The sequence below is a fragment of the Balaenoptera acutorostrata genome, chromosome 7 (genome assembly GCF_949987535.1).
Source record: "Balaenoptera acutorostrata chromosome 7, mBalAcu1.1, whole genome shotgun sequence".
Lineage (NCBI taxonomy): Eukaryota > Metazoa > Chordata > Mammalia > Artiodactyla > Balaenopteridae > Balaenoptera > Balaenoptera acutorostrata.
In genome coordinates this window covers 56,517,394-56,543,663 of record NC_080070.1, presented here as the reverse complement: position 1 = coordinate 56,543,663, position 26,270 = coordinate 56,517,394, and the positions used below count along the sequence as shown (strand labels likewise).

Here is a 26,270-nt window from a genome sequence, read left to right as displayed (position 1 = left end):
ACGGAGCAGCTGGGCCCGTGAGCCACAATTACTGAGCCTGCGCGTCTGGAGCCTGTGCTCCGCAACAAGAGAGGCCGCGATAGTGAGAGGCCCGCGCACTGCAATGAAGAGTGGCCCCCACTTGCCACAACTGGAGAAAGCCCTCGCACAGAAACGAAGACCCAACACAGCCATTAAAAAAAAAAAAAAAAGAGATAGAAAGCATAAAAAATAAAAAAGTAGAAGTATAAAACATATCAACATCTTAACATAGCAGAATACTTTATTACTGGAGCTTCTTTATTGCTAAACAGCAATAAAAAGCCGTTCAATTTAATATGCAGGGAGTATTGCCTGCTTTCCTTTTTTTTTTCCTCCCTTTTTCCTTTGCTACCTTCCATTAACCCTGTGCTACCTCTCTCGATGGATTAAGTTGACTGCCCTGAGTGGTTTACTGAGAAAGAATTCATCCATTTAAGCTCTATATTTATGATATGTAATTTTATTTCAGAAAATAAAATTTATGTATAAATAAAATAAATGTCTCCTTTAATTTGCTTCTACTGGTAATTTGAATCACTGTGTAATTATCAAGCGCTTAGTCTAAATTTTTCAAGAAAAAGAACTGGTCACAAAAGCTTACAATTAAAGGTGTCACAGGATGCAGTGTGTTCAAACTCTCATTTTAGGATTACTTACCAGGCAAGGTAATATATAAAACACCCACCCACGCTCACACATCTTTAATTCTTTTGAGCTCAAAATTTCCTAATTTAATTTATGCCACAGCTGTGTAAATATTTTTTTCATTACAATTCAAGTCAAGATTTTAAGCAGAATTGATAATGCTTTGTCATTATGAGCAGAGACAGATAATTTTTTAGTCCCGAAGGTCATACAGTTTGGGAGTTCTCATTATGAATAAAAAATTAGGTACAAAAGTGAATTTAGGGTGAGAAAAAATAATAAAAAGAAACCATAAATTTTTTAAAGCTAACAAATATGGCAATAATACATAACTTGGAAAAATAATATAACATACTTATGAATTATCTGACACACCTCCCTAATACTTTTCTTTTTACAGTTTTGGCTGTATAATGTTCAATTACCTATTCTATGATAATTCTATAATATATTTTTCTATAAAGAGAACACAGAGATAATTTAGTCATTCCTCTAGCATAATAATGATAACTTTTTTTCCTGATAGTATGGAAAAAGTGTGTGTGTGGTTTTTTTCTCCCATCTTCACTTATTATTGGTACAGTCATGTAAACTTTTAGGACTGTTGTCAATTTGGGCAAAACGTCTATCACGTGTCTCTCAAGTATGTATGCTATAAACACAATAATTCTAAAACATTCTATACAATTCCCACGATATTGGATAATGAGGTGATAGAGCCAGGAATGGGACCCGTGCATTCCAGGTAGAGAAAACAGGAGCCAATAACTGAGGAATATTGAGAGAGCCAAGTGCTAGTGTTATGGCTCTGCGTGGAAAATGGAAGAAAAAGTTAAAAAGAGAGCCATAGACCATATTCTACTCTAAGAGGTTTGTGTCTCATTCCTAGGCTAGAAGTTCTCGATTTTTGTCTATATCCCAATATTCGTGGTGAATAAAGTTGGACCTAACTGTGGAGAACCCAGTTGTTTTACTAGCTTTGAGGACAGAAGCAATTACAACCACTAGCTGTAAAGCTACCAGAGTGACAGCTGAGCTTAGTGACCTGTTTCCAAAGAGTCGGGTGGGGGATGGAGAGAAACATTATAATGGAGGAAACTGAAAAACAGTACCTTAACCATGTGATCAAGGTTAACATCATCAATGATAAGTCATGTTGAGAGCATAGAGTCTTGACATGATGTGATAAGACTCATGTCACTTCACCTCTATGGTCTTCCTTCCCAAAACATGAGACAAACCCAAATTGAGGGACATTCTACAAAATACCTGACTAATACACCTCAGAACTGTCAAGGTTAAGAAAAACAGGGAAAGTCTGAGAAACTATCATAACCCAGAGGAGGCTAAGGACACATGGCAACTACATGTAATGTGGTATCCTAAATGGGATCCTAAAACAGGAAAAGGAAATTGGGAAAAACTAGTGAAATAAAAATAAAGTTTGATTAATAGTAATGTACCATTGTGGGTTTCTTAGTTGTGACAAATGTACCATAGTAATGTCAGATATTATTAATAGGGAAACCAGGTGAGGAGTATGTAGGAACTCTTGTCTTTGCAAGTTTTCTATAAATATAAAACTCCTCTAAAATTAAAAGTTTATTTTAAAAGAGGCAAAATGAAGAAAGGCAGCGTCTCCTTGGGACCATATATAGAATCAGTCATTTTAAGTGGAAGAGCCATGGCATTTTGAGTTTTCCCTATATGAGAAAAAGAGAACCTGTGTACATTTTTATAAACTTTTTCTTGGAATCAACATGAGCTGTCTAGAACTGCAGGCCGGAATGCGAAATGTCAAAGTTCGACCTTAAATAACTTGGGCAGCAAACTAATTAAAGATTAAGTAAGCTAGATATGAAGGTATTAGAAAACTGACGTACATACCCTATGGCAAAAGAATTCAAAATGAAAACATTTATCTAAACTACTAAATTTGGGGCAATGGTGAGGAAAGTGGAATGCAGAGAAAAAAACAAAACAAAACAATTCCCAAGGAAGGGGCAAGAACTTCTCTCCATCAGAGTAGGAAACATCAAGTTCAATGTCACTTCCTTGGGAAGGCTTCCTGATCAACCACTAGGTTAGGTCCCCTAACTCCATACTTCTCATATGACTTCTTCCAACTGTAATTTATTTACTTGTAAATATAATAGTCACTATCATCTTTCTCAGAACAAGAATTTGGTCTTTCACTTTTAAAGATACAGTTTAAATGAATCAGAGAGGTTTTCGCAATATAGCAGCCCTCCTAGACCTGAATCAAACAGGGTTGGTCACTACAGTCCCCAGCTAAGATGCAGTGTAATGCATCTGATTATTAAAGTCCTGTTGGGATGATACGGTGCAGGATAACTTTACATCTTTCAACTAAAATAGGTATTAATTAGATCCATTACCTCCCATATTCAAATAATACCTGCATTTGACACATGACATTGCAAGTGGAGTATACTCAATTTTCCCAAAAAACATTGTTACAAGATGCTAAATAACCCAATAAGCAATTAACCCACATGAAGAAGTATAAAACAGAACCTAGAGGTTATTATTTATCTACTTGACATGAACCTTATTTTGGTCATCAAAAAATAAAACATTGTTCTCCTTCTTCCCTAAGTCTCAGGGCAACAGTTTGGTTGAACCTCAATAGATAATGTAGAAAGACTTTAATATTATAAAATATGGTGCAATTAAAATCTCAAAAAAATTAAAAAACCCTCCTAAATTTTAGCTTCCAATTTCATCCATTTATTAGCAAAGGCTTGAGATTCCTTAGGATAGAGAGCTTTAGGCAGAGAGTGACAGTTTCACCCTCAAGTGGCAGCATTTAGCCACAGAGACCGGGAGGGATCACGACACAGCACAGCCCATGCATTGGAGGGGGTGCAGAGGGGACGGCGACCCACCCAGCTCACAGTATGACCATGAGGGAGACCAGCCCCCTCTCATACAGACTTCCCTAATTGAAAGTTATGAGGCTTCAATCCAGTTATCATTTAGAGCCATTCAGAACCATATGCACTGTCAAAACATTTGGAAAGAGGGCTGCAGATAAAGCCAGTGCTGGGCTGCGTCTGACAGGAGGACAGCAGATGAACAGAACCGTAACTCACCACAAGTCAGTACTTTTGCCTTTCTCTTCTTCAGCACTATGACGGCACCAGAAATCTCCTCAAAGCCTATGTGTTCATTGAAAAAAAGCATCTGAAGTAGTGCTTCTCACCTTTTAATGTATACACCAATCACATGGGGATCTTGTCAGAATGCAGATTCTAGTCACCTAGGTCTGGGTTGAAGCCTGAGATCTTGCATTTCTAACAAGCTTCTCAGCAATGCCGATGTTGCTGTTCACAAGACCAGAAACTGAAGAGCAAGAATCTAAAGGAATCTAGGTAATTCTGTGTTGAAAGGAGTTTTATAACTCAGATTAATTCTCTAAGTATGTATTCAGGCTCCATCCAAGGGAACCACAAAGAAACAGTAGGCTAATAAAATAAGTTAGATTAAATGCTAAACACAATCTGAATCTAACACATAGGGATGCAATACTAACTCAGAAAGGTTTCACGTTAATTAACCTAATAGGTAATTTTATTTAGCCATGCTTCACTGAAATACACAATTATGTAATTAAAGGTAGTGCAATTTGATGCACAAGGTGGCCATTTATTTATCTTTTCTCTGTTGGAATATATATATTTGTAAAAGAAAACAAAGAGGTTTTTTTCCCCCTATGAGTTTAGCTTCTAAAAGATCAAAGTTTTTTAAAAAGTGGGTTTCTTTGCTAAACTTGCATGAAAATGTATTACACATAACAAGCGTGATCTTTTCATTTTGGCATCTGCAGTATTTGAAAAGTGAAAGATTAAAAAATTACATTCCACATGTCCTTGGTAGCTATTGAAGGGACTGAATTGATTGAACTGTCACTCACCATTTACTGTGGTTAGTGCTTCATTAGGCACAGATAGGCACAACATATCTTAGTTAGATACTTCCACGGAGCACTCAGCTCTCAAGGAATGAAAACAAAACCAATCCGAACACTAGACTGTGGGTGAAAGCCCATCTCAGAGAACATTCAGTACAAAACAATAAACGTTTTATATATGGGGAAACGTTAACATTTATTTTTCAAACTATGAAACAAAATTGTATCTCTAAGAATTGTACTTACAAATGAGGCATGTCAGAACCAAAACTAAACAAAAGCAAAGAATGAAGTACAGGAAGCTAAGGTAGTTCAACAAAGCCAAGGCCCAGGGTGGCCCGCTGCTGACTGGAGAGGAGGGACCCGGCAGTGAGAGGGGGCCCCTTACCAGCATCCACATCTGAAATAAGACTGACCAGAAAGATCTAGAAGCCTAACCACCTTCAAGTACCAACTGGCAACAATGCTCATTAAGTTACAATGATAACTCTTGCTCATACATTTTAATATGCAGACATCTATGTTGATATATTTTAGTGTATATATTTCAGTATACATATATTTTGGTACATATATATTTTAGTGTATATGCATGTGTGTACATATATACTTTATATATATTTATGCATAAATATATAATATATATTGTATACAATATAAAAAATGTATGCTTAAAATATGTATATATATGTGTGTGTGTGTGTGTATGTGTGTGTGTGTATATATATATATATATATATATACATGTATATTTTTAGTCACATTGCAAAGCTGTATTTTTGCTTTCTGGTGCAGTTACCTGAGCCAGAAATCCAGGAATCATCTGAAACCCTTGCCCTTCCCCATCACTCGCATTCAATCAAGTTGTCACATCCTAACTATTCCTAAATATTTCTCCATTCTGGCTTCCAACCACTTTCCCCCCCTCTCCATTTTTTCCTTTTTCTCTACCTGTTCTTAAACTCTGTCCCTCTTCCCTACCCACAAATATCAGCTGTTTCACCCCTTGGTGGGGTACTTTTGTCCATGGCCTGGCCAATGTGTCCTCAACTCTAGCTTTGTTAACTTTGAAAGATGGCTCTGACGATTCGGGCCAACTAATTACCACTTGGTGGCACCTTTCCTGACCATCCCCCCAACCTATCCTCAACTATCCACCAAGGATAAATTTATCACCTTCCCCTCTGAGCCACCACTGTACTGACTGTATATCTGTGTTACAGCTTATTACACTGTTTTTCCTTCTGAACTTGAAGGCATGGAAGGATCTTTCTCATCTTTATAAGCCCCAGGACCTAACCTGGTACCTGGTACAAAATAGGTGTTCGATAAATATCTTTCAAATAAAAGAATGAATGAATGAATGAATGAATTATACAAACTATTCTGAGTATACACAAGAAACTGAAGTAGAGAAAGGAATCTGATTTAGAACTAATATCATCATACAAAATTAAACACTAGAAAAATTCAGTTCAGTCATTACACCAAAATATCTAAACCCTAACTTCATTTATGTCACTCTGAAGGAATTCCAATAGTCTCCATGGAAACCTCTGGTTCAGCAGTACAATCTACTCGATTGTTAAAATTTAGAGATAGAGGGACTTCAGAGAGTGCCTAAGACAATGCCTTGATTTTTATGTGTAAAGAAACCATATTACATGTTTAAATGTCAGCCCCAGAACCTGAAGCTGTGACTCAGAATCCTGGGCCAGTGAGCCTTCGTTATGCCATGCCGCCTCCCCAGTTAGAACGACGGGTCTTTATTTGGTCAGTCTGGTCAGATTAAAAAAGAAGAAACAGATGGCGAATTCGTTCTCATTCCTGGTGACACGAATGCTAACAAGGATAAAGATAATATCAAAAGAAAGTCTATAAAATTAAGGTTTGGGCAGAAAAAAACCAATAAAACTATCCCTAAAGACTGAAGTCTATCACCATTGATAGTGTACTGAAAGAAGGATGGGTGTTTAAAGATGCTTGAAAATTGAAAACAGACTTCCATAGATAATGAAAACCCCAGAGATAAAGTCTTAAAATAACAGCCACACAGGACTTCCCTGGTGGCGCAGTGGTTAAGAATCCGCCTGCCAATGCAGGGGACACAGGTTCGATCCCTGGTCCAGGAAGATCTCACATGCCGTGGAGCAACTAAGCCCGTGCACCACAACTACTGAGCCTGCAAACCACAACTACTGAGCCCATGCGCTGCAACTACTGAAGCCCGTACGCTCTAGACCCCGTGCTCCTCAACAAGAGAAGCCACCGCAATGAGAAGCCCACACACCGCAACGAAGAGTAGCCCCGGCTTGCCGTAACTAGAGAAAGCTCGTGCACAGCAACGAAGACCAAACGCAGCCAAATAATAAATAAATTTAAAAAAGTAACAGCCACATATTATATAGATAACTGGGAATATTCAGACTAGGAACATCCAGAAACCATTAACAATTGATACAAAAATTTAAATAGGAAAGGCCCTTACTGAGGACTACAATAAGGAAAAAAATATAAAACTCAACATATTGCATTGAATAGCCGAGAAATATTATTTCTTGTACTATGGAACAATAAAGGAAGAGAGAGGTTCCATTCGATTAGTCATTTAAAATGCTACCACAGAAAGCACTTCTCCAAGGAATAACTGTAGATCAGGCAGGACAAGATAAAACAAATTAATAAGCTTTGCACATCTTTAATTTCTGTTTATATGACAGCTGATGCAAAACAAGGAAGTCATATTATAAGATTCCTCCCTGCAAATGTATTAATCATCCTGCAATAATGTGGGGAATTAGGAAAAAATTGTTCATGGGTAATTATCTTAAAGATCAAAGCAAATGACACATTAAAGCAAGCTTTTTAGAGATACACATCTAGCATATCACACAGACAAATCACTGCTGAAATCATGTAAATTACTCTCCTGAAAGGAGAATTCTGAACTTCAGTTTACAGAGTGGTAAGTTGATATATTTAGTCCCAGTCACCAAATGGCATAGCTGTACTTAGATGGTCTGTGGTTAAGAACGTTGGAATGAGCACCACTAAGGTATACGACTAGATGGATGATATTTGACAGTGAAATGTTGGACAACCATCTGCTATGACAGCCCTCTTAGATAACACATGGAAGATCTGAAGGCAAAAACTTTCCCACCATAAATCCTCATTGTCCATTTTTTGGTGAAGTCTGTGGGCTTCTTGGAATATACTCAAGGACTTGCCCTGGAATGTGGCTGTATAGATTAGACATTGCATACAGACTACAATGTGAATGACGCCCCCTGGAGTTGTGTGATGCTGTAACACCAGTGGGTGCTGCTGAAGGACAGGGACCAGGTCTTTTTCACTCTTGAACCTCTGGACATTCTATAAGGTTTTGTTAAATGAATGAATGAATGACCGAGCATAATCATGTTGTGTAAGGGAGATCTTAGTGGGAAGGGGGCTGGCCCTGAGACTCTAGAGGTTCTTTTTCCCTCTGTGCCACCACCAACCAGCTAGTGTGAACAGCATAACCAAGAATCTTCAGATTTGGGAGGCAGGGGTATAAAATGGCCATAAAACCTAATAAAACAAAATTATGAATTGATTTCACTGGGTTGCTAAAATTCTGAAACAGTTTCTAAATTAAACATGTTAGGATTAAAAATGACAAACAGATGAAAATTTTTATAGTTGATATAATAAAGTTTTTCAATTTGTTGAGTCTACATTAGGCTATGAATATATTCTGTCTTCAGAAGCAAACATGGTGAAAGCTAGCTGTCAAGGAAGAACCACTGAATTATCAATGAGAAAGAATAGAAATGCCTTGCCAAGTTCTACAGAAAATGCAATTATGTGAACATCTCATTCTTAGAATCTACTGTCTCACATGGAAATACAGAGAAATATAAAATGCCATACCAAAGAGGAACAATCCACATGTGTACAGGAAAACAGGAAGCTACTCAGATTCTGTCCTTAGTAATTACTAAATGCCTGTCACAGACTATAATTAAGTTTTGTTTTATATTTTAATGGAATTTAAAGCAGGCTGTTTCTTGGCCACTGATAGGCTAGTTTAGTTAAGTTTGACTTTCTTTTTCAATTATTGTACTATTTCTTTTTTTGCCCAATGACATCTTTACCAATAGGAATCTAAGGACATTACATTTGAAGAGCAAAACTGGAAAAAAAAAGCCCCCAAATATCTAAGTTTATTGATACATAATATAGTGTCTAAAATCAAGAAAGCTACTAGTATATTTAAGTTACATTAATTCATAGAACAGAATACCAGTAAATGAAAATGTGATTCCTAATTAAAGTACATGCTAGATAATGCAGTGTCCTGAGGAATTAAATCACAAACGTCACAATAGCACAGAGGTCCCCACTTTCGTCCTTCAATGAACAGTATGAAGTAGACACCCAAATCCCTTTACCAACAATGATGTTTATATAAGCCCCTAGCTTCTCTCCAATCACATTGCCATTCAATCATATCTTCCCTGTGCACGTAAGATAACAACCTACTTTTTTACCTTCATTGGATTAGAAACTTCATATTGACTGGAACATTTGTTGAAAGAGTTTCACTGATTGCTTTTGCTTGTTTTAATAGTAAGCTCACGTTGGATTCACACATTGCCATTGATCAGAGAACTACCTTCTGCAATCACTTCTTTTAATTCATGTAAAATTTTTATCTTTTAAAAAACTATCATTTCACATTCTATTCCTTTCCATCACTAGCTTATCAGAAAGCGCTTGGCTTTCTTTTCACATTTGTTTTCATAAATAAAGTTGTCATTACTGCATTAACAGTTAAATGGTAAGGATTATAAATTTCCACAACCACACTAAGAAGCTGGCAGTCAAGATGCTCCTGCCTGCACCATGCTGTTTGATTGGCTCCCACTCATCAGGACTTGCAAAATCAAATATGTGGCCAAGCAAAGTCACAATTTTCTCTAGGACAAGGACCTTAGCAGTCAATTGTCCATAAGTAAAGCCACGAAGATTAAATTATCAATAAGAGTAGGATATTCGGTAAAATGTACACAAACTCCCCCTCCCTCCCAAAAGTGACTGAAGTGTCAGTTAAGGAATAACATTTTAAACAAGGATAAAATAGTTAGATGAGGACACACAAGAATATGAGAGAGAATTTTTTTCGTAAGTTGTGGATGAAGGTGTGGCAATCTAGGCAGACCATAGGCAGCTACAACTTTTCAAGTTATAGACAGAGTATTTATCCACAACAACTTAGAAAAGGCACATGATTTGGATACATAAGTTCTGGAAAGTGTAAAGGTGAGTCTGACAACTGGAAACAGGGTGGAGGATTGAAAGTTTGTACAAAGCAATTGACCCATAGGCCTTCTCTGACCATCTCTCACCCCAACCCACCAGCAGGACACTGAGTGTTTATCCTCTGGAGAAATGAAACCCAAAAGTCCTCAAACTGAGGATAAAAGGTGAGAGCAGAGTGAGGCACAGAGCTGAAAAAAGGGAAATTAAGTAAAAAATGTGTTTAATTGGTCTGTGTATCTAATTGGCACCAACAGAAAAAGATACAATCAAAGCTCATTATCAAGCAATTTCAGAACACCAGGGATAGATGTAAGAACCTAATACTTTCCAGGGAGAAAGTATGATGAGGCACACAAATGATTGCAAATCTGAATGCAATCAGACTTTTCAGTAGCAATACTAGAAGCTCTAAAGAAAGTAAGCAATACATTCAAAATTCTGAGGGGAAAAAAAGCCTCATTATATACTCAACCAAAGTATATCAATCATGTGTGGGAGCAGAATAAAGACATTTCGAGAAAACTAAGAATTTGAAACTTATATTTCTAATGCATTCTTTCTTAGGAAACTAAAGGAGGAAGACAAGGACTCTATAATCAGTAAAGGTAAGAAGGAAAATGAATCCAACCCAGAACAGACTCTGATGAATTTACTACTTACAGAGGAGTAACAGAACTAATAGGACATATTGAAACACTAAGAGGCTAGCAACAGCAGGAAGCCATTACTTGCCTTAGAACTAAAAGCCGGGAATTCCCTGGAGGTCCAGTGGATAGGACTCCGCACTCTCACTGCCGAGGGCCCAGGTTCAATCCCTGGTCAGGGAACTAAGATCCCATAAGCCATGTGGCACAGCCAAAAACAAAAAAACAAAAAAACTAAAAGCCATTATTGCCCCTAGGATCATAAAGGCCAAATGTTACGGAAATCTATTGACAGCTAGAGCCATGAAAAAGTGCTTCTGCACAGAAGTTGTAGTTAGCCATTCCGAGAACTATGGGTTAAAGCAGGGAAGAAGTAGGGATGAATATTCAGTCCTCATACTTTTCCATTGCCTGAACTCGATTGGGAACCAGTAGCCAAGGCAGCTTGGAGGACGTATTCCCTAGGGGTCAGCCATCCAGGACATAGGGCAGGGAAGAAGAGGGTAGAGAACAGATGTGAAGGGAAACAGAGAACAACTAGCTTAGGACCTACAACAACAGGAGAGGGGGGAAACGGAAGTCCTAAGATGACAGATGTTCAGCTGTGCTAAGGCAAGAAATCAGAGAGCCGAGAGAGGAAAGTTTCAAGGAAAAGGTTGAGGGAGGGAGATATCAAGAAAATTAAATGGAATTGACAGATTTGCTGATGTGTTTGAGCATTTGGAAAATATTTTCCATATATAATTGACATCTTTTATGACTATAAATAACAGTAAGGACAAAGACAACTAAACTAATAAAAAGCAGAGACAATCATAAAGTCCAGGAAAAACCAAAGGTTATACAAGAAAGGACACATAATCATGAACACTACTTGACTTCACCATGAATAATATTAATATTTACATATTAATATTTCAAAATGTGATATAGATTCTATATTGGGAGAATGAGATGAAGGTGGAGTTGGGGGAAGGTTGATGGAAGAAAGTTAAATCTTTGTCTACTATACACTTACTTAGTAGCAATGTCTAAAATAGTAACTTAGAGATAGCAATATAAAAAATTATTTAAGACATGTGGAGATAGATCCTAAAAGAGTTGAAAGTAGTAGTTACTTCTGAGAAATAGGATTAGAGGATGAGTATGAGTGAGGCAGGAGATTACTACTTTTGTTATTGTTTCTATTGTGGCAGCTATTAGTAACTAGTTATATCTGAAATAGGTTTAATTATCAAAATTTTCTGATTTGGAAACTGAAGATAAGGATAGTTAAGCGATTTGGTCAACTAAATTCACACAGGTAAGGAGTGGCAGAGCCTAATTTAGGCATTCAACGTATTTTCTACCATAACATGGCCTCTTTTATACAGCAAACCACTGTTAGTTACCATGATCAGAGAATCAATAGCTACATGAAAAAATACACAACTTGTAAAACATAAAAGGCACTAGTGAACATCCAATGCTCTCCAAACTTTGAGTACTAACATATATTTCCGAATTAAACGCATGTGCATGCGCACACACACACGTAAGATGAGAACATCCTGGGCCAAAATTTCTCTCTAATTCTCTAGACATAGACAGTACGTGAATCTCCCTAAAACCAAATACAACAGCTTCTATTTCTTTGATATATTCTATAGCACCCTTGGATTGTATACTTTAATAGAAATACAAAATATTTAGCTTGGCTGGTTGATGTTCCAAAAGCTGATAAGAACACTATTTTCAACATTTATGGAGTCATATATTTCTTAAAGAATTTCCGCATTTATCCATCTCTTGCAGCTATGAACCAGTGAGGCAGCTAAGTATACCAAGGGCTATCTTAGTATCATGAAACTTAGTCATTGTGATTGGCTATTTAAAAATTATCCAAAAACCAGTTGTGGGTAACCAATTACTTTGCCAACTTTGATACAAGTGGGGGAATTTTTATTTGTTTTAAAAATATTTAGTAGTGAAAACTACATATACAATGTCTCATTTTATATGTTATGAATTAGCCAACCCATCATTAACAAGTGACCAAACATATCCATTGAAAACACACATACACTCTCTCTCACAAACACACACTGATAAACAACATGGGATGTAATAACCATAACCACGCTAAGCTTCTGATAGGATAAGAGGACAGGTTCCCTTAAGCATTCCAAAGCCATCACTAAATGCGGCACTGTGGCAGCCACTCCATAATGTCATAATAATCTAATATTAGAGAACTGTACTTTTGGAGACAATTTGTTATAAAGCAATGTAACAGAAGTTTTCCAAAAGGAATAGCCAGTACCCCTTCAGTGTGAATTAAGCACTCAAATGCATTGTCTCTTCTGACTACTAGTATTTAGCAAATTACTGCTCCAGTGCTTTATGAGTAAGATGACCACATGCCACAGTTACATCCCTGTTTTACACCTATTGTCCTAGCAGAATTACTATTAACTCTAAAAAGTGTCCTGGTATGGACAATATACTCTATGGTCATCGCAATTTTAAGGGACTTCAGTAGTGGGAGTGGCTCAGAAAGTACTGCTGCCACCAGGAGCTCAGCTTTTGTCCCCCAGACACCCTTCTGACTATCCCTGTTCTTTTGTCATGTTCCATTGCATTGTCAGTGGCTACACTGGCAAGTCATCTGGATCATGTATTATTTGAGCAGCTCTCAAGAGCTCTTAAAGAGTTGTTACTTTTCAGAGTGACTAATTTGAATCCTCCTTGGTCTCATGACCTGATTAATTAGAAAATGTGTAAATAATGTTGACAGATGATTTTATGTAGCCCATGAACTCAAATTCTCATTTTTTTACTAGCATTCTTTTTTAAATGGACACATTCGTTTTAGCAGAAGCGGTAAATGAGTAATGGTTAGAAGTTGTGAAAACACTTGCCAGTATAGATATTGGTCTCATGAAAATGTATTCAATCCAATGATTCATGTCTTAAGTTTATTTCAAGAAAACTCCACCCTGAATAAAATTATATAATATAGACTATTGATGTGAGGAGAGAAAGCAGTCTGCAAGGCTGTTGTGTGAGAGGGAAAGCCACCTACTTTGTTTGAAATATGGAAAGGATCCAACATGACTCAGATCATAGCCTAAATTCTCAAAGAGGTATTTTACTTATTTGTGTTTTGGAATCACTTTACTAGTAAAATAAAAAACAATTGCTTATAAATCATCTTAAGAGATTATGTAATATGTTATAAGGAGAAAGGGCTTTGGAGTGGGTTAGCTCTGAGTTTGAATGTCAGCTCTATTTACTAACTATGACCCTTACTCTCTTATTTAGTCTCCCTGGGTTTTGTTTTCTTTCACTGTATCATAGAACAGTAGGTAAGTAATTAAAATGCGTACGAGGACTTAGAATTCGGTTTGTGTTCAGTAAAAGTATCTATTATTGTTACCATTGTTATTACTATTGCTTAAGACAATTTATGATTCTCTTAAAACACTGGTAAACAAGCCTGAGTCCTTAGGAAACTTCATTTTATTACATAAATTTCCTTGGTTCAGGAGAGATCATTAAGGATGATGGCAGAACTCTATATTGCCAGTATGTATGGTGATTAGGCTTATTTAATAAAATGCAATGCTAACTGGCCTTATAATACTCAATAAATAGGCAATTTCTTTTCTGATATATGCAAAATCAATTTTGATGCAGACGTTTTTCTATATATCAAGATCGGTATGGAAATTTTTTTCTAACCACCCAGCTGCTACAATGTTAAATAAATTAATTTTAATCCTAAATCAGAGATGCTATAGAGAAAAGGGTGATTTAATATGCAATCTCATTACATTTGACAGGCTTATTTATAAACGATTTGCCCCACATTTTGACAAGCATAGTTAATATGTTAATTAGCTTTGAAAAAGATGATGAAAGGGAGAGACTGACATGCTATCATTCTTTACACACCATGTTGGGGAGCGCTGGAATTGACACAAGGTGGTATCACTATATATTGTGTCCCTCCAAAAGCACCGTGATGATGAGATATTTATTAGCTACAGATAACTTAGTCACTATGCTAAAAATTAATACCTTAAAATAATCCCAAGTGACCTTCTGCTTTAGAAAACAAATGCCATTCTAAACATATTTATGAGCTTCTATAAAGGAATATAAGGCTTATTAAGAGCAATGACCTCGACAGCTAGAGCAGAACTCCTTGACAAGGGAGGAACTACACAGATAAGCTCCTTTTCACATTTGCACTTCTCTTAATGTGGTTTTCAGTACTTGGTAAGCCTTTTTGGTTTAGAAGCTTAAAGATGATTTCCTATGCCTTGACTTTCAAAGAGTTATAAAATCCAAGAATTAAGGGAAGCTATACACGAGACAAAGTCCAATTTGATTCCTCTGCTTAAACCCTCCTTCACGGAGGCAGACAAAGGTGTCAAAAACTATCTTCCTTGATGAGTTCTCAAATCGCACACTATATTCATACATCACCACCGTGCTGGAGACCTAGAGCAGTAAATCATAACAGGGAGAGCTCTGACTTCCATCGCTTGCTGCCAATGTTAATGAATAAGTCTCTTCATTAATATTTTTATTGCCCGAAGCTATTTAAACAGAAAACTGGAAATTGTTAACACTGTGTAGGGATCATTAGTTTTTAGTTACTACCCTACTGCCCCAGGATGGTAAATTAACTGTAAAAATAGCCTGAAACCACTGCCACCTGCCTCCCTGCTATTGTCTATGGTTTAATATTTGCACTTCTCTTTGGTGCAGCTGAGCCATGACTCAATTATAGTCCCATTCCTAGATCTTTGAACACCCAGCATCAAGGTCACTAATTATGCAAAAAATCATTGTCCTGTGAGCTTTTCTCTAACTGGAAAAATACATACATTTTTACCTGACTTATAGGAAAATAAAATGGCTTTTAGAAAATGGCTTGGAATGAAATCAGATTCAGAGTGACAGGCATAGCATAGACATAACTCAGATTTTAGGGCTTAGAAATGAAGAGCCAATAAGCATGGGAAACTGCTCCAACATAACACATTTACTATTTGCTTTTGGCAATGAATAATCTTGGCATGCAGACAAAAGGGCATTTGGGGTCTATTATTTTATATCAGTTTTCCTCCCTTCCACTTAAATAACCATCTTCTTCTTATGCTTCATTATGTCTCTGCTTAAAGCAAATTGGCAGAAAGCAACCAAGCCCTCTTCCGTAAGAGAATGGACACAAACAGGCACATACGTGTCACAGAAAGGCTGGGGAGCAGGGGGAGTGGAGAGGCACAGACTGGAAGTCAAACACTATATATCACAAACAGACATATTAGCAAGTCCCAATCCATGTGGTCCTCTGTACTTTAAAGAGCACTTTCAAAGGTTTGGGAAAAATTAGCCACTAGTGTATAAAAAAACAGCTTCTCCTCATTCTGAGGGTAGAGTCTTAACTGCCCTGCCAAGCAACTAAGACAAAACTGGCTCCAAGCCACAAATATTTCCAAACTATGTTCTATTAGCAGAGTCCTTAACTTACCTCACTGAAAAACAATCTAGAATTTCCATTCTCAAAAAATAGAGAAAAACACTCTATAACTCATACAGATCTACACCCCATAAAAACAAATATATCCACGTGTACACAAAATGTTGCATATATTTTCAGTGGCTTTACAGATGCCCAAATCCCATTCCTAAGGGGTTGTTGGAATCTAAATTAAGTAAATCTATGCTGTACCTTACATCACAAGGAACTTGATTGTTTTCTCTCCATAAAATGTTTGTATCAGGGCTTCCCTGATGGCACAGTGGTTAAGAATCCGCCTGCCAATGCAGGCGACATGGGTTCAAGCCCTGGTCTGGGAAGATCTCACATGCCACGGAGCAACTAAGCCCGTGCACCACAACTACTGAGCCTGAGCTCTAGAGCCCGTGAGTCACAACTACTGAGCCCACGTGCCACAGCTACTGAAGCCTGCACGCCTAGAGCCTGTGCTCCGCAACAAGAGAAGCCACCGCAATGAGAAGCCTGCGCACCACAATGAAGAGTAGCCCCCGCTCGCTGCAACTAGAGAAAGCCCGCATGCAGCAACGAAGACCCAACGCAGACGAAAACAAAGGAAGGAAGGAAGGGAGGGAGGGAGGGAGGGAGGAAGGAAGGAAGGAAGAAAGAAAGTTTGGATAAAAAATATCAGGGAAGAAGCCAAGCCTCATCACAGCCTAATTTACTAAAAGTTCAAGATTATTTAGGGTAGAGCAGTGAAGTAAGTACAGGGCAAGAAGATAAATGACACATGCTGAAGCTTTATTGAGGTCATAAACATTATGCGAACACGTAGCTGAATTCTGTATGTAGGGCATCATCATTCATGTAAGATGATTCATGCTATCAAATAGCCATGTGCTATGTGAACTGTTTTACTCTGAACACAATTGTGTCTAGAAAAGGGATTTTTCTATTAATAAATGACATTTTCAACATTCACTATTAAGCCTTTCCTGATTGCTAAAAAGAAGGTTATCCCTTATTTGATTTAGATCACACTAGACTGGAAACTCATCACAGTTTATCATTAATAATAATTACACATTAAACCTTGCCAGTCTTTGGGCCTCCTGTAATAGATTTTTAAGTTTTGCTAAACCACTGTGTAAAACTGTGACTCTATTGAAATTAAACTTACTCTGATATTTTTAAAAAGTAATCATTTTATTTCATTTTGGATAATTGGTACCAACAGTTTTCAGGGGTATACTGTACCAAATTTAGTACATTACAGTCACAGCAAAATTTTCAGACCACTTACCGGATTTCTGTTGTGAATTTAAACATGCTCCTACAACTTCCAACCCATACTGCTGTTTGGAGATATATACTTCCTTGTTATAAAATAAATCTACAAATTAAGACCCTTAGGGAGAAAAATCACCAAACTGACAGTTAGAAAAATGTCTCTGCCCCTGTCCATCAAGAACCATTACCAGACACTATCTGTAAGGGAGTCCCTGATTAGGGAACATTCCCAATTATGTTTTCAAAAACTCCAGTGGTATTGCCACACACAGGCCAACACTCCAGCACCATTAATCTTCATTCAGACTGTTAGGATGTTTGTCTAGGCTTGACCCAGACCAAGCACTACAGATAAATTAGCTAGAGTAAAGCTTCCATTTCTCACCACATGTCAAGGCAGGTGGAATATTCTGTCGAGCCCAGGAGGACATCTGGAGGTCTGTACCACAAGGTAACCACTTCATTGGAGTATGTGTGGCTAGGGACGGATTTTGCTCTTGCAAGACCTGTGGGTTACATGAAACATAAAGAAGTTTAATAGGCATTAATAAAACAAAGGAATTTAAATTTGAACGTTCACAGTTTTAAAAGGTCAAACGTGATATTATAATACAGAATCACAAATGCAATGTCAAGGTTACTAGAAAGGTTGGGGAAAGCATATTGTGGTCTACCTGTTTCAAATACATGTTAATAACCAATAAATCATTTATATTTCCTAATATAGCACCAAGAATCTAAAAAAAAATATCCCAGGAGAGTAAACAAACGATTCATAAACTATTTGATACTATGCAGAAGCTTAGAAATTTCCTGGACTTTCCAAAGAATGTCTCATGGTACTTTAGTTCCGAGAGTTACAAATAAGTGTGATAAGGAAAAGTCCCAAGGTCAAATACCTTTGAGAAAAGATGGTTTAAAAAGTAAAACAGGTTTCCATACTGTGGGACTTCTCACTGCCCTTAATTTTTCTAATGTGTACAGTGAATCTGAAAGATGAGAATATGACTCTTTTCTCAAAGGTTTTTTCCAAAACTTCTTTTGGTTTCAGGGTTCTGTCAAACACTCACTAAGAAATGCTTATTCAGGAGGTTCATTTGAAAACCACATAAATAAATAATTATAAAGGAATAGTTAAATAAATCTGGTATGTGGAAATGATGATATACCATATAATAAATTAAATTGTTTTCTAAGAATGTTTAAAAATTGGGAAAGTGGTCACAATAAAATGTTAAGTGATAAATTACACGCAGTTTGACCTCACAACCATAAATATTTATGCACTGAAAAAAGACTGGTGGAAAATATATTTGAATAACCTTAGTGGTTAGTTCTGGAATACAAGATTATCTGGTTTTTTTAATTTAATAAGTTTTTCTGAGTTTTTTCCAAGTTTTCTACAATGAATACATAATTCCTTCAAAAAACACAAAATCTATAGATGTTATTTTTTTAAGAGAAAAAAATCTGTGCGATAGCTTTCTATCTGGGTATGTCCATTAACAAGAAGTGTAAAGTATTATTTATCACTGTAATGCTCAAAGCGAATAAACATTTTTACAGTGAACCTACCATATTTATTTTAATGTTTTGATTATTTAAATTTTTATGTAGTACTTAGGAACATAACTTTTCTCATTTTATTAAACACTTGGTATTCCCTTTACTGTATTATATGTAAATGTTAAAATTAATAGAGCATCTGGTGAGAAGATGAATTTCTAATTAGTTCAACTATGGTTACAATAACTCAATTTTTCCTACCATGCAGTTTTTATAACAACACAATGGCATATTATAAATTGACTAATGTTTATAAGTATTCTATATTAAAATGTACAGATTATTCACACACAAACATACCTACACATGTACTGTCCCTAACTTTTCTGCACATGAATAGAATAATTATTTCTGATAACAGATTTCCATAATAACCTCTACTCCTTTTCTCTGCAAGGTTTTATCCTACCTCAAATAAGGCAAAACTGAACAACAGATAAAACAGTCAGGGTGGTAAAGTGTTTCCAGAGTTTAGTGATCCCATCAAAAAGTTTAGTTCCTCAAATGAGCATGTTTCTATACAGACTAAAGAGCTAATAAGCACAAGTCCTGAAGTAGGTTCTGACTTGTTCCATATGCTGTTGTCAAGGCAAATGGGATGCCAAAAACATTCAGGCTGGATTCCCTTGGTTTTGCCAAGGCCCTGTTGACAGAAAGCTAGGCCAGACAGATAGGAGAATTTAAGAATCTGAGATTTTCTTTGACAGCTCAGAAGACCAGACTGGTTATAGAAAATTGTGATACCTCCAGTTTTAAAGGGAGAACCAGACCTCAAAATCACCTAGAAATAGTATAAATCTAAATAATGATATGTGACTTCAGGTCAGTTATGCCCACTCTGAATATAAGTTTGTAAAACTGATTAAATATTTCTGAAAAATACAAATAGAAAAAGCTCTTCATCTACTTTATTTTTCTCCATCTCTTGTTTCAGTCAAGGACTGCCCAAACTCCATTCACATGGGTCACACAACTTCCCAAATCAACACTGAAAATGAGTTTTCAATATCTAACTCTTCAATGTGTTAAGACAGTTTCTTAAAATGGTTTGCATGTAAATGTGTCATATTGAAGCATGTTATTATATCTTTAAGATACATTCTTCTGTGTCACTTGAGAAAAACTCTTTCACATCTCACTATAATAGAGTCAATTAAAACATATTCTTGTGGAGAGTGTCCTGTATATTGTTAAACAAAAGGTTTTAACCCTAAAAATATTTATGTTCAGTTAAAAAGATAAATCCCAAAACTTTTCAGGGAGGGAGCACATTATTAAAACAATGACTCAAAAGAAGAAAAAGTACACCCTGAAGTAGAAATATACAACTGCATTTTTAAATAAATATATTTAGTAAAGATATTGCTATTTATTTATACAGTTCATGCATCAAAACACGCTTACTATGCAAAATTTATTAAACTGCATCCTCCGGCTGAAGGAAAACTGTAGGACAGGATTAATTAGCACAGCATGTGTGAAAGCTTTCTTTCTCTGTTCCTTGTCAGTTGCTATGGTAACACTACAGGAAGAGAGCTACAATACCTTCTAAAAAGGATGAAGTTCATGGGTTATTATCAAAACTTCTTATATTAATGTTCAGTTTGAATTAAGAGTCAAAAAGCAAAGTGAAATGCTAACTAGATGAGTATAGGTTATTTATACACTGCTGCTTTGGCTGAGTGTGTACATATGAAAGGGTGCATGTTCCTTTGGGCACCTAAAATGGCTTGCCTAACGATTCAGAGTATCTAACTTGAAGATGTTACCACTTCTAACTAAGGAAAGACCCTAAGAGCGGAGTAAAAAATCCCTATCATTCAAGCCCTCTTGCCAATTATTCAAAGTTGGACAACCTTGATTCTAGCTAGCCTAGTAGAATCTTAGATTTCCAGAAGAGTTAAGAAGCTTTACAGGTAAGCTCTTACCCAAGGAAAGAATTCCTTTTCATATCTCTATAAGATGGTCTAACTTCTGCTGCCACCCTGAGCCTGGTTCTACCCTCTGGCAGGGACACAAAGTAAATCATGTGACAGTTCTTCCAACATTTGCCTTCAGAAGACCAGCCCTTCAGCGCCAACCAATGGAGATTCTTCAGACCTTATCTTAAAAGTTCTCTCAGCTGCAATGGATACAGTTGACCACTCCCATTCTTTTAAATTTACTCCCTTGACTTCTCAGTTATGCTAGAGATAATAGGAGTGACTTGGTCTGCTTCTGGAATCTTCCTCTATCTGCCCCATAACTGCTGGACTTGTCTAGAGTTATATATTTAAACCACTGCTTTCTAAATGTATTCACTCTGTGGGTAACTGTGGCTAATGCTGTGTTTTAACTGTCATCCCTAGGTGACTTCTCTTAAGATTTTATCTCCAGCTCATACTTGTCTGTGGGCTTCAGATCTGGGTCTACCCAATTCCTCACTAGACATAGGGATTGAGGATGTCCTACAGGCACTAAACTGGACCCCAACCGCAAGTCTCTATGGCCAATTGCATCGTTAATACAGGAAATATGCTGTGAGTCCAGGGTCAAATGCAATTTACCAGTAAACTGTTTTAGGTTCCCCAAACAGTAAAAGTTCTTTTAGCTGTACACTCATGTTCATTAGATTTCTATTCTATGCACATCTAATTATTCTTTCAAATTCTAATGCATCCTTTTTGCAGGTAGTAACATTGGTTGGAGACTTGAGTTATCCCTCTGACTCCACGGAGAAAATTGCTAATACTAGCATTGGGGCTCAAGAATACTAATTCCCATGTCTTTGCTTTGACTAAGGAATTGAGGAAGAACTGGCAACACTGATTTGTTTCTTTTGAATTAAGTGGAATAATGGCAAAAGGTAGATGGACTTGCGAAAGCCAACTAAAATACAATATAAAGGAACATCTCTCACCACTTCAGTCTTTCCAGAGGATGTGCCCCTGTTCTGTGCTTGTCAGTGGTTTTGTATTTTATATTAGAGCAACTCCCACACGTCTCTCTCACCTTACCTCATTCCCCAAACTGAATGATCAGAAAGAGTGTCTTGCTCTTAATCACAAAATCAGTATTTCTAGGAAAGGGGCTCCTTTCTTCACAACTTGATTCCACACAGACATGACATACTTGGGTAACAGTTTACCATTAGGCTGTCAGGCTGAAAAGGGGAAGACTTCTCTATTCCGTGAGCTAGTCCACGGAGTAAGGGCAGAGGAAGGCTTTTATATTTCTTTCCCATTCCGCAGTCCTGAGAACTGGCCTGGAATTTATTTTAAGTAGACATTTTTAATGGTGTCCTCTCCCTCCTAGAGGGTTTACATTAAGTATCTGATGATGCGCTAAAGCTATTTTTAAAAATTCATTATTGCTGCTCTTACAGTGTATCAATAAACAACCATCAATCAAAACAAAACAAAAAAGCATTTTCTTCTGGTGTTGCCCAGAGTTTTGGCTTTAACCTTTTGCCTCTGCACTTGACAAGTTTTCCTGGAGGATCTGATTTACTCCCATGTGTTCAGTTACTATCTGTCTGCTGAAGATCCCAAATATGTATCTCTACTATCAATCTTCCCCTAAAACTTTAGATTTCTAAATAAAAAATGTCAACTTAGATCCTCCATATGTATCTTTAAGATTTTTATTGTCCCCAATTCTCCAACCGTTAGTACCCCCTCCAGTGTTCTATAACTCACCACTAAACATCACCACCCATCCATTCACCAAAGCCGGAAGTCTTGTTTCGTTATAGGCTCCTTTTGAAACAGGAGGGAAGGGGGCAGGGCACAACCTTTAAAAGGATGACATAGCCCGAGGACACAACATAAACTGATTAGAACCAAGTAGGTCCAAGATGGCAGACAGTCGACTTCCACTAGACCTTGAGCCTCAGTATACGCTGATTGTAACACATCAGCAAGCTAAATGACACACCCACAGGTGCCATGACAGTTCCAAGGCTGACTCTAAAAGTCAAAGAGTGGGTAGTGGCCCAGTTCCTGGAAATTCCCACCCCTTCCCCAAAATAGCTGGAATACTCCCCCCACTCATTAGCCTATGAAATTACCCACCCCAATAAAAACTGGCAACCCCATACCCTGGGGCTGCTCTCCCTTTCTGAGATGGACCATACTCTGTCTGTGGGGTGTGTTTCTCTCTAAATAAATCTACTTCCTACCTATCAACTTTGTCTCTCACTGACTTCTCTCTGCGATGAGAGATCAAGAACCTGAACTTCATTAAGTCCTGAGACCAGGTGTGTGATCTCAGTTGAAAGAGCGTGCGTTCAAGTCCCAATCTGGGTTTTGGCTGGGTTTGAGTCCCAGCCCGTGGGTTCAAGTCCCAATCTGAGTTGCACGGTTTCACTTTCACTTAAAAAATTAAAAAATTCAATGGATTTTACTTTATAATTGCTCTCTTTTCTTCCTCTCCTTAGGTCCTCATCATCTCTTGCTAGAGTATTACACTAGCCTCAGGTCTGTCCACGGCAAATAGTTATCAATTTCGAAATACATTCTAGACAATAAATGACCTACATTTACTGAGATTAATTTTACTGAAAATTAAAGTTTAATCGGAACACTCTTCAATGTGAATAATAAAAGACTTGAATGCCCAATCTGCCCCTATAAGCATCCTCCAAACCTCTTGCCCCATATTTGCCATAATAGAAAGGAGGAAATGTGAGCATTTTAGGGACAGGTCTATGTTTTTTATACACTTAATATCACATGGTGTTTCTTAAAGTGGAAAAAAAGTTTTGAGATAACAATTATAATCTCCTTTCCTTTCCTTTAAATGAAACATCTTTGGTTTTTTTTTTCTGTCCAGATTTCTACTTTAACAGAAGCTACTCTTTACAGGATACCAAAATCCCTTTAAAATGTTATGACTGGCATTTGTCAGAATCTTTCAACTGAATAAGAGTAATCTCTGAAAACAAACTCTAATTAAAATGAAATTAAGTCCAGAAGACATTAAAACATGTTAAGGCAATATTTTATTTTGTTCTGATCTTATATTTTTATATAAGCATATATATGCTCTGACCTTTGAATTTTTTAAGTTAATAAATTATGCCTAACTTCTGTCTATCCTCAAGGGCACTTTTTTCACATCTTTCATTTGAAATAACAGAAATGATCATAATATTTTAATAAAGACATTCTAAACAAGAAAGGAAATTTTCAAAGAATTAAATTTTTTATATAGGAAGACTTTATTTTCTATTTTGCATAGAAGATAAAAACAATATATTCCTCTGGGAAATACTGCTTTACATGAAATTAACAGGAGTGGTGGTAAGACCAATTAGTCAGAGTTCTTTGGCTGACTACCACATAAGAAACATGCTTTTGCTACCAGAGCAGTAGTCTGCATATTGGAAGACTTGTGATAAGAAAAAAACGAAATGCCTGACAGTCGTTCTGACACTAACGAGTTAGTTGTGTCTCCTTGATTAAGTCACTTAAGCTCTCTTGCTTATGTTATGTGTAAAATAAGGGGGCTGAGATCAGAGTCATCAAACTACGGCCTATGAGCTGGCTACCTGTCTTTGTAAATGAATTTTGCTGGAACACAGCTATGTCTGTTCTTTCACGTATTGTCTATGGCTGCTCTTGTACTCAACAGCAGAGTTGAGTAGTACATGTAAAGCTACAAAATTTAGTATCTGGCCTTTAAGAAAAAGTTTGTTGACCCATGGGTCAGACTAAGGAAACTTTAAAGTCCATCAAGGTACTAAAACTCAGCGATCCTAAGAAAATATTTCTAAGAACCTTGTTCATTAAATGTATGAGGATCATATATGCTCAAGTTCTTAAAAAGCCCTTTTTAGTAAATAATTCCACCTCACTGATCCCATCACATCACATCTGCATTAGCAGAAAAATGCAAAATCATTTTCAAGAGCGTATACGTGAATATATCATCATTTTCACAGTTCACTGGTTTACATTTAATTTTCTAGTTTCTGCTTCTCAGTTAATGAAACTCATAGTTATTATTCCAATGCTAGATGACAACACAACATAGAAAATGAATTTCATAACCTGACTAAATCGGCAATTTTGATGAATTTCCATATCCATGATGATGTCTCCAATTTTTAAAAATTAAAGGTAAAACATACCAAATTCATCATAAGAATCTAAGTTTTAAATCAAGACATAATACTCAGAACTTTTAGGCCATTTGCTTATAAATATGTATTTATATACCAAAAATATTATGAGCATACATTTGTATATGTTAAAGAGAGATTATTTATTGAACAACTGTAACTATAATTAGGTCAAATAAAGTAAGAATAATTACGATTTTATGCCAGAGGTATGCTTTGCGCTTAATATGAAAGAAGCCAATGTATAAAGATGAAATTATCATACATACGTAACATTCGAAATAACAACCTATGCTCATTAATTTTTTTAGCTTTGAAGAAAAATAATAAATCAGAGTGAGTGTTCCTCTTGGAGACTTAATGAGAAAATCATTCCCATTTCCTTCCTAAACCACCTAAAATTTTGTAAAAAGGAGGGGGGACAATACCCTTACCTAGTCTTACCATAGGTAATATAAAAATATGAGAATCCGTGGATAATATGCTAGTGATTATAATACAGAGGCAAACTTGATGAGAAATTCTTGACCAGTTACAATCTGTTGGGTATTCTAAGGGTTTTAAATGTGTGATGTCATTTAATCATTGCAATAACCTAGAAGGTAATATAATTATTAGCATCCCAATTATACAGACAGGAAACTAACTTACCCTTTGGTCTACAGTAATAAGTGGCTATGCCTGGATGTGAATGCAGGCAGTGTCACCGCCTCCCCAGAAAGACTGGGCATCTGGGAACAAACATGCTCCTGGGCTCCAGATGGGCAGTGGCATAGACTGAGTGGGTCCAAAGCCCAGAACGGTGACAGGTCAGTCTTGTGAGAGAGGGAGAGGGATGGGGTGAGGACAGGGAGGCAGGGGACATAGGAAAGAGAAGTGAGGAGAAAACACAGCTGGTTTTACTGAAAGGAGGTTCCAAAAGAATAAGTAAACTCAAGAGAAAATGACTGATGTTGTCTAGAGGGCCTCATAGAACAATCAGACAAAAAGCCCTCAAGGAAAAGAGAAGTTCCATAAGAGAAATGCTCAGGAACCTTCAAATTAGGGTTTGGTTGCTTAAATAAGAACAGTTCTTATCAGCTACTTTGTTTGTCTGTTTTAAAGTGGAAGTTGGCAGAAAGCAGTAGCCCCAGAAACGGAGTAGTTAGCCAGAAGGCTGCGGTAACTTGGAGAGTAACCTCTAGAAATTCTATTTTTTTTGGGGGGGGGGGGGTGGGATGCTCTTTATCTTACAGGACCCCAAAGGCTCATTGTTTTTTTGCAGAAACC

General features: G+C 36.9%; 1 protein-coding gene across 4 annotated transcripts in view; it reads right to left on the bottom strand.

Annotated features, from left to right (window-relative positions):
• Positions 1-26,270, bottom strand: part of CDK14 (cyclin dependent kinase 14) — a 575,870-nt gene that overhangs the window by 214,128 nt on the left and 335,472 nt on the right. For all 4 annotated transcript variants that reach the window (XM_057550063.1, XM_007195799.3, XM_057550065.1 and 1 more), the window contains one exon: positions 17,718-17,838. In XM_057550063.1, coding sequence (XP_057406046.1) covers positions 17,718-17,838 — 121 coding nt within the window. The remainder of the gene's footprint in view (positions 1-17,717; positions 17,839-26,270) is intronic.